The sequence below is a fragment of the Macrosteles quadrilineatus genome, unplaced genomic scaffold, assembly GCF_028750875.1.
Source record: "Macrosteles quadrilineatus isolate MER2022 unplaced genomic scaffold, UCM_ALF_1.0 Scaffold_1__1_contigs__length_201487025, whole genome shotgun sequence".
NCBI lineage: Eukaryota > Metazoa > Arthropoda > Insecta > Hemiptera > Cicadellidae > Macrosteles > Macrosteles quadrilineatus.
This window is the reverse complement of record NW_026542594.1, coordinates 28,430,379-28,447,352: the sequence shown is the minus strand read 5'-3', so window position 1 is coordinate 28,447,352 and position 16,974 is coordinate 28,430,379. Positions and strand designations below refer to the sequence as shown.

Sequence of the window (16,974 nt, the reverse complement as noted above, 5' to 3'; positions counted from 1 at the left end):
TGATTTGGCGGAATTTTAACCCGGGACCCCAGGAACCGGAGTCCCGCGCTCTAACCACTAGACCAACTCGCTCCCCTACCCATGTTGTGAGCCCTCATTTTAAAGGTCTTGTTAAAAGATAACGTTTGGTGTGATAAAATTTTTTTACGATCATCCTGTTCATAATGGCGGCCTAAAACACTTTAAATGGGTTTGAAATAAAAAATCTAACACTGTCCATTGCAGATACAAAATGTAATACAATACAATACAATACAATACAAATCATCTTTATTCATCAAGTATTTTATAGCAAATACATGAATTGCGTCACAGAAAGGAAAAGAGAAACAAAAAATTAGGTATACAAGTATCCTAAATAATAGATTACAAACATAAATTAAAATATAACATATTTCTAATCATTTAAATTCCAAAACTCTTCTATTGAATATAATGATTTAGATTGCAAATAGTTTTTTAAAGTTGCTGTAATTATGTTCATTAAAAATATTTTTGGGTAGGCTGAATAAAAATTTGTTGCCAATGAAACTGGTCTTTTTCTCAAATAACTTCAATCTGTGTTGTTCTACATGCCTGGTGTTTCGTAAATTGTAACTGTGAAAATTTTTAGTTTGATAATCTGAACTTTTTACATGTAGAATAGTTTCAAAAATGTATAAATCATAGATGGTCATTATACCCAATTTAGAAAAATACTTTTTAACTGATTCTCTGTTTTTTATACTAAAGATAATTCTAAGAGCTTTTTCCTGTTGACGTAGAATTTTGTCCAGGTTTTTTTTTTTTTTTAGTACCATCATATAAAGCTATTCCATAAGCTATATGTGAATTTATTAAAGCAAAGTAGATAGTTTTAAGAGTTTCAATGCTTGAGACACGGGACATTTGTCGCAAAGCATAAATACCTGTTGTAGATTTTTTACCACATGTTTCACATGCTCATCCCAGGTCAAATGCTGGTCTAATATTAGACCAAGGAATTTAGTGTGCTCCACTTGATTTAATTTTGAACCATTAAGATATATATCTGGTTGTAATTTTAATCTTGATTGCCTTGTGGAGAAAGATAAAATATTTGATTTATTTGAATTTATTAGTAGATTTTTGTTATTTGTGAATTCATTTACTGACAATAAATTTAAAAAAGACTTAACTTCCACTTCTTCTTGAGATTTACCTGTAATTGTTATGTTTGTATCATCTGCATACAGACATACAGATCCTCCAGCATTTACAACTCCTGGAAACCCCCTTATGTAGCAAAGAAATAACAAGGGACCCAGTATAGATCCCTGTGGGACACCATACTTTACTGTTTTGAAGTTAGAAAAGACATTTTGGGTGTATGCATATTTGCAATTTGGATAGTATGATGTATGTCGAATTTGAACACATTGTTTCCGATTGTTTAAATATGATCTGAACCAATTATATTCTCTATTATTTATGTTTAGGCCATGAAGAATTTCAAGTAATTTATCATGTGAGACACTATCAAAAGCTTTAGAAAAATCCAAAAATATTCCAATAACTTTTTCATTGTTGTTAATTGAGTTGATAACTGATTCAATGAAGTTAATGCTAGCAGTGGTTGTGGATTTTCCTGGTTGAAAACCATATTGCTCTTGATCCAGCAACTGGTTGGATTCCAAGAAATCCAACAACTGGTTGTATACAACTTTTTCAAGGATTTTTTGAAAAAAAACTGGTAGCAATGATATTGGTCTGTAACTAGAAGGATCATTGGCATCCCCCTTTTTAAAGACCGGTATTATTTTAGCAATTTTTAGTTTAGAAGGAAAGATACCGCTAATTAAAGATGAATTAATAATGAGTGTTAATGGTCTTGAAATAATTGGGAAAACACGCTTAACAAGGGTAATTGGAATATCATCTACTCCTGTTGAAAATTTATTTTTTAGTAATTTAACTATCTTTTCAATATCTTTTTCATTGACTTCTTTAAGTTTGAAACTACTTTTAGGCTTTTGTAAATTTATTAAGCTTGATTGTGAAGTTGTATTTATTTTAATATTAGGAAGAACTTGATCTTCCACTAGGTTTGTGAAAAAATCATTAAATATGTTTCCTACACATGTGGGGTCCGATTCACACTTACCATTTGATACTACTTTAATGTTCTTTTCTGGTTTTGTTTTGTTGTTAATCTCATGATTGATAATTTTCCAAGTTGATTTAGACTTATTGGTTGAATCAGATATTTTTCTGTCAAAATATTGCTTTTTCTCGTTTAATATTTGGAATTTCAGTTCTTTTTTTAACTGTTTGACTCTATGTTTTAGGGAATCCGTTTTTAGATTTCTGTATTGCTTTTCCAAATCCGCTAAATACCCTTTTTTATGTTTTATATCATAGGAAATCCAAGCATTTTTATTGTTATTAATGTTTTCAGTCCTTAATAATTTAGGAAAAGTTGTTTCAAATGTATAAGAAAACACAGAATGAAAGGCATCATATTTAGCATCTACTGGGGCTTGGTACAACCTCCAACCAGTTTTCATTGGCTAACAAAGTTAAAAATATATCCACATTAGTGTCTGAGTAACACCTTCTATTAACTTTATTTACCCACTTGGGTTTATCATTTACACCTAGAATTTCAAACATCTGTCCATCATGATCTTAAATACATTTTATAATACCAGATATTTTTGTTTTTTTATCAGTTATGTTTGTAATAATGTTGTCAATGGCAGTTTCTGACTCTGACGCCACTCTAGTAGGGAAATCAACTTTATATTCCAAGTTATATGATCTTAAAACATTAGTAAAAGCAGAATAAATTTTATCTTTTTTTAATACATTGATATTAAAATCGCCTGCAATAACAATATTCTTAAATTTACTAGTTAAAATACTACACATAGAATCAAGCTTATCCAGAAAACTTTCAGTCAAGCATTGTATTGGGGATCTATAAATACAAACCAGTACAAATTTATCTCACACAACATTTATCTCAGATATACAACATTCAAACTCCTTTTCCATTACAAGGTTTTGAATAGCAGTAATTTTAAGATTTTTACTTTTAATGTTTATGCTATCTTTTTTAACTAGTATTAAGACTCCCCCTCCTAAGGAACAATTTCTTGTAAAAGAAGAGCATTTTTTGTATCCCTCGATATTTAGAGAGAGAATTTCGGACTGATTCATTTTATGCTCAGATAAGGCTATTATATCTGGCTTTAATTCTTCCAAGTTAATTTTTAAGATATTTAAACGTGATGACAGATGTTGTACGTTTTGGTGAAATATTTTTAGATTAGGAGGTTGAATGTTATTTGGGGGTTGTAAATTATGGAGATCTAATAGAGCCTGAGAATTTTTTGATTTATATTTAGATTTAGTTTGACAATTTTGTAGTTGCAATTCTTTTTGAGAATTTTCCAATTGGGTTTTGGTTGAAGAATGTGAAATGTAACTATTGATTTTCTTTTCCTCACTATTTAAATGTGTAAAGTAATTTTTAAATGCTGAACTAATTTCATTGTCATAATAATCTAGTTTAAATCTAAAACCGCTGTAGGCACGCACATTTCACCAACACTAGATTGCCCATGATTTTTTTCACTACCACTAGACACAGCTTCATGTGCAACTGTGTTTGCACTTTCTTGATTTGAAGATGAAGAGGGCTGCTGTGATTCAGATAAAATAATTAACCTCAGTTTGGCGTTGAAGTCGCTGTATGTGAGACCTTTCCACAGTGTGCGTGAAGACTGCTGATTGTAAGTCACAATATCCACAGCAGCTCCAGTAAGGTGTTGGAAGGTAATTATTTTAGAGGCAAAGTGTTCTGTAGAAACTTGGTCCCGGACACATTCCATTGCCGAACAGATTAGTTTCTGAAATCCTCTTCTTTTGAAATCGGCAATGAAATCTTCAAAAGCAGCATCATAGTTGGACATAGTTGGTTTTTGATTAAATTTGTCCTTGGTGACAAGTGCATACACTCCAGCTCCATCGTGGACTTGTTGATAGGCCAGATGTTTTGTCACACATTCGGAGGATTTTGGCTTCCCAAACTGTTTCTTGAAGATGACCGCTACACCTACACCAGCTGTCATTTGCCTGTCTGCTCCAAAGTCAGCTGATATACAGTGGGCAAATGCAGTGTTTTTTTCATTTTTGTATTTTTCAATCATATTTTTCATATTAGTTTCAACCACATTGATTGTAGATTGCTATACCTTGCTCTGCGGTTGCAAGTCTTGTGCCTCCCACCAAGCTAAGGCCTTAAGGAATATACGAGCAAGTTTGGTAGTGCCTTCCATGTTGAGGTGTAAGCCATGGGTAGTGTAATAGCGTCTTGTTAGATGTTGTAGATTGATTAATACAACTCTGTTTATTCTCACTGCAATCTCCCTTATGTAGTTGTTTATCATGTTTATCTCCTTATTTTCTATACCATGTAGATTCTTATCGTATCTTGTAGGAATTGTGCATAAGAACACTGGTCTGATTTTAGTGAGTGATCGGAGGTCTTTCTCAAGATTTTTGTAGATATCTTTAAAGTCTCCATTTAAACTATCGTTTGTACCGCCAAGAATCAGCAATGGAGTAGGTCTAGTATTTCTGTCTTCCTTAGCTGAGCTGATGACTTGCATTAATGTCGTGTTGGGTCTGACGTAGCCAAAAGACTTCACATTCCCTTGACTTAGCTCTTCCACCTTCCATGCCAGATTTTTCCCTTGGCTATCGGTGCAAATTGTAGCCTCAGTTTTGAGAACTTTTGTGGAGATAGATGATATCTGGTGTTTTGACCTACCACTAGTATCTAAGTTGCCACCTTGGCTGACGGTAAAAGGTTTTTTTTGACAATAATTTCTAGTTTTACTATTGTTATAATATTTTTTTGGTTGGACCCTCAAGTTTGTTCGTTTCCTTGGGTTGTTGAAATGTTCTTTCTTATTTTCTTGGCTTGGCTGGGGGAAAATATCTTCATCAAGTTGTTGGTCAGACTGAGAACTATACTTGTTTTGGTTAGTGACAGAACTTTTTAAGCCATTTTTGCATTTTTTATGTTTATTTTGGTTTTGAGTTGCAGATTGAACTAAGGAGCATGCATTGCAGGTAAATCTAGAAGAAGCAGAAGAAATTTCAGGTGCTGTAGTTCCACTTAGTTGTGGGATGACATGAGCTAAACTCATTGTTGTTGTGCAGGTCACGGACATTTTTCATCAAGGACTTAAACACTTCAGTCTTGATTTTCTTGTACTGTTGGTTGTAGCTAAGATAAGCCAAAAGAGAGCGTTTGGAAATGGTATCCGTTTGGCTGAAATCAAGGCTTGCAGAACAGCTCTCAGTGCAATTTTCATTTTCGTCCTGTTCAATGGTTGCAATAAGGCAGTCCACCATGAACAGTACATATATACCACAATCGTAACTGTTTCGTTGCTGTGGGCTCTGTACTACTTTGAAGGCGGGAGTTGTTTGAGAGCCAGTATACTTGGCTAGTTTATTGTAGAGATCTTTCGCATGCTGCAGGTTATGTTGGCCCATTGAATCAAAGTAATAAAACATATTGCTTATCTTTGAATAAAACAAAAGACTCCAATGTGAGCCTGGAACACTCATGGCAGGGTCAGCATTGTTTACAGGGGCGAAAATGTAAGATTTGTCCTCTAAATTCATTGATTTTGTGTAGGAATCATAATTATTAAGACACTTAATTGCCTGAACAACAGAGGGGCTGATAAAACAGGTTTTTGAGTCGATCAACATTTTATCAGAGAGAGCATTAAAATACAACTCTAAAGCTTCATCACCTAGCCAGTCATTGCTTAGTGTGGTGTGGATTAAGTCAAAATCTGTTTGTATAGTTGAGGTAGCTTTGTTTTCCGGGTTACAGGACACCAGACATTGTGTTGAGGCATTTACAGTTTTTATTTTATTTTCAATTATTTCTTTGGCTTTCATATTTTTGCTTGTGTTGTACTGTTTTTTAAAATTTTCCAACTTGCGAATAAAATCTTCTCTCTCTTGGGTGGCTTCAGTGGAGATGGTTTCAACTAGTTTCTCACTGTCCCTAAGTTTTCCTTCTAGAAATTGTATGTTTTGAGCCAGTTCTTCCTCTCTTGTTTCTGATTGATCCAAGAGATTCTTTATTTGCTCTTCTTTGGCCAATAACCTGTCTTCTAATTCAAATTCCACCTTAGATTTTTGGAGTCTAAAATTGTACAAATCTTGCTTTAAATTCTCATTTTCTTCTAAAAGAGATCTGCTCATTTCATCTTCTAGTGACAGCGAGTTATCAAAGTCAGTAGAACAGTTGGATTGCTGACATAGGGAATTTTGAGAATCAGATTGAACAGTCAAAGACTTAAATTTGAAATCATCAATACTAAAAGAGGGATTATTTATTTTTATATACTCTTGAATTTGTTTTTTGGGTCGAAATAGCTTTCCTCTTGGAGAGTAAAAGTATACATCAAATTTTCCTTTGCTTGCCCCTTTTTTTCTCTCAACTTCTCGTCTTGTCCAACCAATAGGAGCAAGCTTTTCATTACTAACCGCCATTAGTGATTTTAATTACGTATAATAAAATATTAAAATATATAATACAATTACAAAAATAAAACTGTAAATAACCTCTGTACATATATGCTGCAGTAAGAAAAATCAATCAAAGTCTTCCGTATCTATCTTGTAGGAAATACAAATATGCTCTGAGTTAGTCTTCCAACAAGGATGTTAAAGCTTCATGGAAACCAAAGTGGCTGAGCATCGTCTGCAAGTGCAGACAACTCTAACTTCTTCTTTCCGCCAAATTATAACTCAAAAATATAAACATACAGGTATAAGCAAGAGCTAGTCTCAAACCCAGATCCTGTTTAAATTTCACGTTTAATATCAATAATTAGGACTTTAAGTACAATATTTAAGTAAAATGTATATCAAAGTGTAGTTAGCAATTGTTCAATAGTGCTGAAAAAGTGATAAATCATGCTGTTTGTTCAAATTAAAAATCAAGCATGCATAACCTCATTATGGTAAGTAGTAAATATTTATCATTTTATATCAATGGTAAATGAATAATAAATTGTTTTACTTGCTTCAATATGTTCCTAAACACTCACTGTTACACTAAATTGTTACTGGTTGATCTTATGCTTTCAATAAACCAACTTTTAATAAATAAACCTCTATGAAACTTTAGAACACAGTCATAGCACTTGTAAGGTAGCAGACGCATCCAACTTGTATCCAACTCATTTATTTCACGACTGTAAACATGTTTTGTTTGGCTGTACACAACTTGATGTGAATGTTTGAAGTTTTTCTCACCAGTTATCTGAACTCTTATTGCCTCTTTTAAACTATTATTATTAGGAATAAAACTACAAGGTCAGATTAAAATTTTTGTTTTATTTTGGTTTATTGTTGGCCTATTTATGTAGGTAAACATTGTTTCCAACACTAAAAAAGGCATATAAATACGATAACTTAAACTCTAATCCCAATTTTCAAAGTATGATTATTTTTTATCTGTTCAAAGAGATTCAACAACAATAACTGTAAAACTTTATACAGTGTACCGTACCGCATTCGCTTTAAACATTTCATTAAGCCTATACCATTTTAAAGTGTTTTAGGCTGCCATTATGTTCAGGATGGTCATAAAAAGATTTCAATCACACCAAATGTTTTCTTTTAACAAGACCTTTAAAATGAGGACCACAACATGGGTCTTTACGTTTAACACTAATACCGAAACCCTGGTCTGACAGGCCCACGGGAATTTTCAAAAACGCATGTTGGCAACACTGTTTACTTGGTAGATTCCATTCCCCCAGTACCTTCCCCCCCTTTTCTCCCCTACCTATTGATATATCGTTTGTTCATTTTGCATGGGTGCCGTGACCTTGACAGGTTGTCTGTTCATAACATGTCCGTCTCAGAAGCCCAACGTTAGTGTATTTTAAAGCGGGGTCTCACAGACCGAGGGTTTCGGTTTGTGTGTTTCTAAGCAAAGTCCATTATTTTTCAAATGGGGTCTCACAAACCGGGGGTTTCGGTTAACGTCAGCCTATGTGGGGTTTCAGTATTAGTGTTAAAAAATTTTAGTTGCCCCTATTACAATGTTGAGGGGGACAAATTTGAATGTCTTGCCAAAAGCTAGAAAAGTCATCATATAATGATATGCTGAGGTTGCTAAATTTTATCTTGAGCCGTTTAATTTATTTTTGCGTGTGTTAAGACTTTTTCAACACCCTGTGTATGGTTATTGGTATCAAAGCCTCTTGGCACTCACAATGAAAAGAATGGACAAGTATTCAAGCTGTAGCACGACGACTGACTAGACATGTGAACATAAGGCTACATGTACTGCTACGCCACAGGGGTATTGGCTGGCTAGCCGCGGTGAGCCGCTAAGTAGCAATCCCTGACTGTCTTATGCGACAATTGGCTCTATCGCAACTGCCGTACACTCATGTGAACGGGTTTATTTGATTCTGTGGTCAGCTATGTCGCGCCTGCGATCTAATCACATTCTGCCTAATAGAGGTGTCGCTCGTGCGAACTGGGCTTAAGTCTCCCTATAAATATTTATTGTTGAGAATAGTTATGCCAAAATTTACTACAATTACATGTTACTAGAATAATTTAATACTATACAAATGTTTCTATTTTGAAGAAAATAATTTACGATTAAATTTTTTTTTTGTTTATCAAGTATGTATTATTTTGGTCAGGTATAAAAAGTATAATTTTTAGTGTTTAATATAAGTCTGTGAATAAATTAACCAATACAATTTTTTTTTACACAGTTATCACCAAGAAAAATGCATTGGTATGCCAGTTTGCATCTCCGCTGGATACAGACACTCACAACAAACCCGAAGTAAGTTGAGTAACATTGAGTGATTATTGTATTATTGCATATATGAGACAAACACACACGCATGGAGAATGAATGACTTGAATGCTTTATAACCACTGTCAAACTGTGATGGTGGTTACTGTTGCAAGCCTTGTGATCTAGTAGTGATGATGTAAAGCTGATTCTTCATTAAAAGATCAATAATCAAGGCCAACTGGGCCCTTGAACAATAAAAATTAGGGAACTGCGGGTCCTTAACATTTTCCGGTCAGTTGGAGTGAAGGGTCATCAGTTGATTCAAAAGATTGGTTACTGGTTAGGGCCTGAAATGATTCATGGGTCATGCTCAAGTTAGGTTATTTATATTGATATTAAAGCTGTGCAGATTCTCGAGCCAAGTCACCAAATCAAGCTGAACCGAGCTTTTATATATGCAATCCCAGAAAGCTTCTGGGATGATTGCATGATTGAAAATTAATGATTTTGCTGCCATTGTGGTAGATGTTCACGATTTTGCCACAACAATGATGATATACGTTTAGGAATTTACCTTGATGACAGGAAAATATACAAGGGCTATCCAGATAGTTACAGACGTTTTGAAATAAACCAAATACAAAATAAAAAATCAATTTTTTACCATATGCATTTTGAATCTTAGCTTTAAGGCGATTTTTCTACATAGGCCTAAATACCATTTTAATTAAGAAATTTATCATAGCGTGGTACAAGCTTTTCAATACCCTCTATAAGAGTCAGCAGGAGTCAATAATTTGGCATTGTCGTTGACTGTCAGATGCCAGGCTAAACAATGGTTGTCCTAGCGCCGATCAGCAAAAACATGCCTTTACGTTGAAGCATATATCATGCACTCTAAGCTTGATTACTGAGCAAAAAATGTTATGTGATTCTTAAAATTATTTTCCGTGTGAATTACTTAAGGATTGTTAAGACTTTTGTTTTAGAGGTTGAAAAATCACCGTTTTAAGTCAATATATTTATGTAGCTTGATAAAATAATAACAATAAAAATTAAAAAGTAAGTAAATAGCAAATCACATCTGCGGTTTCAATAGCTTTAAAAAGAGATATTTTGTAACTTTTTATCTTAATAAACAATGCCGTAATATGCTTAATCTATTAAAATTGCTGTTATGGGCTGAAAATCCATTATGGCCGCCGGTCTTGCCGACTCTTTAAGGAACCCCCCTGTGAGTTCAACCACTAGTTTACACTAGCGTCAGTGTCAAAGCGTTATATAGCGAGCCACGTCTTCATCGCTGGGAACAGATGGTAGTTCGGTGCCAAATCCGGGCTGTACAGCGGATGATTTAAAACCATCCAATAGCTATCTGGTATGATTGGCCGTGTGTGGACAGACATTGTCATGATAGCAAAACTTTTTGTCAGCAAAACTTTTTGGCTAAGTTTTTTTTTTTTTTTTTTAAGAGGTTGGCGGCCTCTTTTAACCTTGCATTTGCCCATCCACATAGACTAAGCGCCAGCGCGTGGATCGTTTACAGCAAAGCAAGGAGTCAGCCGGTACAGTACAAAGGTGAACTGTACTGATAAAATGTTATCGGCAGTGACCAGGATCCGAACCCACGACATCGCTACCTTGGGCCTAAAGTCCGCGACGCTACCGACTGAGCCACCGACTCACGAAACTCACTAGTTTCCACGACGCTTGTTTTGGATTGCACGTCTTAATTTTCAGAGTGTTTCGCAATACCACTCTGAGTTGATTATGTGGCCACGTTCAAGAAAATCTACCAAAATCACTCCCTGAACATACAAAAATACAGTAGGCAAGATTTTACTTGCTGATAGCGTCTGCATAACACTTTTTTGGGGGGAATGTGTGTGACCCAATTCCATCAACTGCCTTTTTGTTCCACAGTTGACATGTTTTTATCCGGAAGTCTCTTCACCAGCTGGAATATGATTCTAACTGAGTTCTAAAGTTGACATGGTTTCCACTTTGGCATACTCTTCCAGAAATGTCAGTGCTGCAGCAACTCTTTGTTTTTTTTTTCTTCCGTTTGCAATTTCAGAACTCATCTGGCACAAAATTTGTGGTAGGCCATCCAAGTTTACCATGAACAAAACTCCGTGAATTTTGAAGAAAAATTTCTAAGAGTTCCGTTGCCGTAAAATTTTCAAAGATTTTTTTCATTGATTTTCACCTCCAATTCATCAGTCACAAGACTAGGCCTACCGCTGCGATTCTCATCATTAACATCATTATTCCTTGGCCGTACATATCACAAATCTGGCGATAAATTTCAATCGGTTTGTAATTTTTCACCAAACAAAAAACTTATCACACGACGCCTTGTCAACTAAAGGGATTTCCAATTGTAGCCCTCATTTTTAAACTCCACTGGATAAAATGTACAGAAGACACAATGCTCTAGCTACCACGGCTGGTTGCGTACTGAGTATAGGAATACTCTGTTGCCAAGATAGCGATCCTAACCCCACCCACTGCCGCAGCAGGCCAAACTGTTTGTCACTTTCTGGATAGCCCTTGTACAATCTATATTTATAAAAAAGAAAGTTTGTATGTTTGACTGTTATGAGCTCGGACACCGTTGGATTGATTGCCACGAAACTTGGTACATTAAATTAATTGTAGCCTAGTTCAACAGTTTTAAAATCAATCCTTTCCAAAGCAACCCGATTTTGGTCCGAGACCCAACCCAAGTAAAAGACCCGTGGACTCCTATAAAGAATTGCTTAAAACTATTCACTGACTGCACTGGTAAGGAGGCAATCTTGCTAACCAGTCAGCTTTTCAGCTATTTGAATATTATAATACTTAAAACATTGGAGCACACTTTCCTTTCCACTTACATTGATTACATTGGTTCTATTCACTTCAACGTCCATCGTTTCTGCTGTGGAATTGTACTAACCAAATTATATTGTATGTACTTGTTCTTCCCACAAGTACTGCGTCCATACAGTATTTTTGTCATAGCTGCATAACTAATGTCTGTGATCTTAACATCATTGACCTCTGCTATTAGAAAGAAGATTTCTTCCAGTGTATAGCAATCGTTTTCAATGAGGAACTAATCTTTCTATATTCAATTCAATTCAATTCAATTTATTTATATAAACCATTGCACAATAAATTGACCAAACATACAAAAATACAAAACTATGTTCAGAGTGTACGTGTCCCAGGAGAGAGCCAAACTATAACGAGGCTGATGGTCGCATATGGGTTGACAACTGTCGACCTCTGTTTGCTGAACCTGGCATTCTTACCGTTCACAGTCAATTTGTTTTGAATTCCCTGTTGCTGGTCAAAGAGAATCTTGAAAACTATAAGAGACCAGGTCCACCAGTACAACATTCGTGACAGAGCTAATATTAACATTTCTCGATGTCGCCTGGTTCGACAAAAGATAGGAACCCAGTGCTTGCTCTCAAGATGTTTAATGCAAGATCCTTCCAATTAGGCAGTTTAAAACAAGAGTCGGGAATTGGCTAAAGAAAAATAGTCTTTACTCTGTCCAGGAATATTAAAAAAAAAAACTTTCACCGACTTATGAGAGCTCCTTTCGGCGTTGGCAACAAAAATTTATTTGATTTTGTGAAATAAACTTCAATGTAAATTGTGTAAATATAAATATATATAGCCTATATGTGAAAATGTAATTGACACGATTATCCAGAGCTGGGCTACAATCAAGGATTTGGTAATGGTAATGGTTGGAAGTAAAGAATGCACTGCTATAGTCCTCGCCACCCTAACTTGAGGCAGCCCAACGCCGCACTAGATATAGGGCTTGCGGCCTTGGGCTGCCTCAAGTTAGGGTGGCGAGGACTATAGTTTGATATCTAAACTAGCTCACTTGGCAGTAAATTTAGCTCTTTGGAGATCTTAATTTGCAAATAACCATCATAAAAATAAGAAAAAGACAGTGAAAACTAAAACTTTTTCAACCATGTATAATACCAGTTTTTATTTCACTTTGATAATGTTAAACTTTTTGTATGGACAAGTGTGAATTGAAAATAAAATTTCTCAACTGTAATTATTGAAGTAAAGTATTTTAATATCAGTAATTAAATTATGTTATTTGTTTCAGGCGATTGTACTGGAAGGGAAGTATTGGAAAAGAAAGCTCAATGCAGTGACTGCTGAGTACAAGAAATGGAGGCTGTTTTACAGGAACCGTCTCTTAGGCTGTTGTTCTAAAGATGGGCTGGACCCACAGGACATGGTAATTCAGAAAAATAATTTGCATTCAGATTGACCAATCCATTTTTAATAAATTTACTGATATCATATATATTTGCTGACAAAACATATATACCATATGGGTTCCTCTATTAACACATTCTCTGCAGCTGTGCAATGGCCGGCTACAGGAACAGCTAATGTGCTGCGTGGATGAGTGTACAAAAGTGTTTAAATTTAGTTTCACTAAATTCGGAAGGAATCAAAGAGGATCAAAGAGGTTGATGAAAGCTATCCAAGTTTGAGAGTCACCATTAAAGTATTTTAACTACCTATATGTTTGTTAAGCACACCCACAACTGCCATGTTAGTGTTACTGCTCATTGAGATGAGATGTAAGATATTTACTGTCATCATTGCCTTTACCTTTATATAGGTATTTTACTTTCTATGCTGACACAAAGTCCATTTATTTCATCTTCACGATCTTGCTCATCATAGTCACTAAGCAGAGTAGAAACATCCAATAATTTTCATTAAATTGAATGATTTTGGTTAACTTCGGTTTGGCAAGCATGAGCCTTTTGTTGATCAACTGATTCAACACGAGCCTCTTCAGATATTTAGTGCAAATAAACAGAAAAATATTATTGAAACAAGCTTTTATTGAATCAGAAAATATCTGACAAATGTTTAGTACCTACTGTTAAATATGTAAGAAATAGTTAACTCCAGAACTAAACACAATCATAAAATCCATTTTAATTCAAACTCTTAACAAAAACAATCAACTAACTGTAAATACAAGTATTTTAAAGTAAGCAAGATTAATTTTAACATATGAATTTAGACAGTAATATCAATGAATATAAACACTTTAAGGAGCGCAAGGCCTTTGTTAAAAATTCAGTCTGGTATTATTTGAATTTTGGTTAGTTCCCGTGGCCGCTGCTAGGTAGACTATCGCAATCGTGTAGCCAGGTCAGCTGACTGAATGAAAGAGAGTGAGACAATGAATATGCTTGCAAAGAGAGAGAGAGATAGAGTAGCGTGTCTGCTGCGCAAAGCTCATTTCGGCAGCAAAATTCCAGTCTCCATAAGCATTCTCCATAATGATTCTCCATAAGCATTTCGCTTCTTAAAAGGTCTGTATTCATTGGTAATATCCATCAATCCTCCCCTTTTAATTGGCAAGTTTACATCTGGTTGACATGTCTTCTCCAGATGCAGCAATCTTCCATTTGTAGAGCTCACTTTTCCTTCTTTAGCTGTAACTCTTTCTTTCCGAAAATCCAGTTTTTCCCTTTTTGATTGTAGCATAAAGCTTGAACCCATTCTCCAATGATAAAACTGCAATATCTTTTATTTTAACTCTCATTCTCATTTGCTGTTTCTTGTTCGTTTGTCACTAGCATGAAGTAAAGATAAGTTCTTATATTTATATTGAACATTAGGAAGTATTCTCTTTACCTGTTGAGTTTACAGACTTTCTTAGTTGCATTAGGAAAATTGGTAGTTTTGTGCTTATGTCTCCTACCTCAGTTTTTATTGCACTTAGGCCCTTATTTATCGTCTGAACAAATCTTTCAGCTTGCCCATTTGATGAAGGTGGGTGAATGGAGCACATGTCTTGTGGATGATACTATTTATCTTCTAGACATTTTTGAATGTAAATTATGTGAATTGTGGTCTATTGTCAGATACTAGTACGGGAGGATTCCAAAAGTTGAAAACAAATTCCGAATCGTCTATATGCGCCATGCTGAGGTTGTTATCTTTGTTGGAATATCATAAACCCATTTAGAAAACGAATCAACAATGATGAAAAAGTATTGATTTCCAAGTGTATGGTCCAGTGAAATCTATGTGAATTCTCTGCCATGGCTGGAGCGCTCCCAAGGGTGAAGAGTCACTAAGCTTGGTTTATTCTGTTTTTGGCAACACTCTTTGCCGGTTTTTGCCAAATTCTGTATGTCGCTATATATATATGCCCTTCCAGTGACAATAACTTCTAGCTAACCCCTTCAACTTTACAATGCCTAAGAGGATGTTGATAAGCTCGGGTTTATTGTAGTCCGAGCCCAAAATCCGGAAATAACCGGTATTTGCGCTGTAACTTTAAAAAATTGGGTTCAAGAGCTCGAGACTATATAAGCCGCGGACCAAACTGATAGGCTCCACACAATTAGTGCAGGGATAAAACCTGGTTTTAAAAGGTGGGTTCACAAGTCCAATTACGATAGTCACAGCTTTCGATCATTAATCCCGGTGAGTTTACAAGTCAAGTCCGAGCTCAAAGCAGATGGTCCGAGCCCAAAATAACAATGGCATTTGGTCTCCAATTCAGACCTGGCCTGGTAGGAGGAAGGTTTAAGGTGACACCATGCCAGTTTTATCTAATTAGCTAATTTATTTTTATAATTTTTCAAAAACTAATGTTTAAATATAGTTCCTTATTAAATTTGGAACAATTTCATTACCCACAACACCATACTAAAAAACTATGTAAAAATGGTAAAAAAGCTCATAAAACGTAAAGAAAATCATCAAACAACTTGAAACGACAAATAAATTACATTCATGGTATAATTTATGACATTTTATGACATTGATAGTGATGACATTTTTTACATTCGTGATGGAAAATGTCCGCAATAAGCCTTTGAACAACAAATAAATTAATTATGTACATAACAAAGTAGTATCATTAAAAACATATTGTTACTGATAAACCCCATTTTATTACAATTTTAACAATAAAATTATGTGTAAATTATCAATATATTTAATTAATCAGACACAGTTTAGCCACCGTTACATAACATAATTGTAAGAAATAGTTATACTACCGTGGGAATCATCAAGCAAACCTTCAGTCAGTCGTTGAGTACGGTTTGTGGTGATAACACCGTTCTGTGTTGTACTTATCATTTATACATCGATTAATTTAAAAAAATCTTAATTCTATTTAGGGATGTGAATATAAATTTAAATGACAAAACCAATGTGTATGTTCAATAATATGAGACTATGCTGATGTAATGGGGCCTAGATAAAGGTATCTGAGACAATAAAAGTGAGGAAATAAGGCTAATTATATTAACAAAATCATGCATAGACCATATTTAGTACAGACCAGCTGTGTGCCCGTTCTACGCACGGGGATCTTATAGTAGTCAGTTGAAACCTTCTTATATAAAAAACAGTAGTTGGCTTGCATATTTTCAGATATGCTGGCGAAACTGTTATATATAAACAAATACAGTATCTGACAGTTTCAACACAAAAAATGCTTTATAGATCTATGAGGCATAGCCCTAAAGTAGGCCTATAATTGAAAGCTACTTTCCACAATGGTTAAAAGTAGTTAAAATACTACATCAACCTCACCATTAAACATTCCGGTTGAAATTTTCACTATCAAAGGTGATCTTGTCCTGTCCGTACGGAACACTGAGAAATATGTGCTACCAATAGACATACTCACAAAAATACAGAATTCAATAATGGAATTTGCTATGCTTTAACCAAAGCAAAGTACATATACTTTAGTGTCACCAAACTTTATCATAAAAATTTATATTTGCATAGTCCGAAGATGACACAAAATGATAGCTTACTATATGAAATGAAGTACTAAATACTATTTAGTTTAGTAATTTACAACACACAGGCCACAAACTATTGATACATAAACAAGGTAAAGGGTAAAAAAAATCATGATGGTTTGCTCAACAAATGTTTTACTCAAACATTTTCTTAGCACAAACTAACATTTTGGAATCCAGTCAGAAAAAGCAAAACTTATACGGTGAAACATCAATTAAATTGAATACGACTGTAATAAATAAGGTTGCAACACCAACGATAACTAATTTGTAACTAGGGATGTGTTGGTACTTAAAAATGATTCTCGCTGCTACCACCGG

General features: G+C 34.7%; 1 protein-coding gene across 1 annotated transcript in view; it reads left to right on the top strand.

Moving 5' to 3' along the window:
• Positions 1–16,974, top strand: part of LOC129005779 (MLX-interacting protein) — a 139,623-nt gene that overhangs the window by 66,976 nt on the left and 55,673 nt on the right. The window contains exons 3-4 of the mRNA XM_054434791.1: positions 8,799–8,872; positions 12,954–13,088. Coding sequence (XP_054290766.1) covers positions 8,799–8,872; positions 12,954–13,088 — 209 coding nt within the window. The remainder of the gene's footprint in view (positions 1–8,798; positions 8,873–12,953; positions 13,089–16,974) is intronic.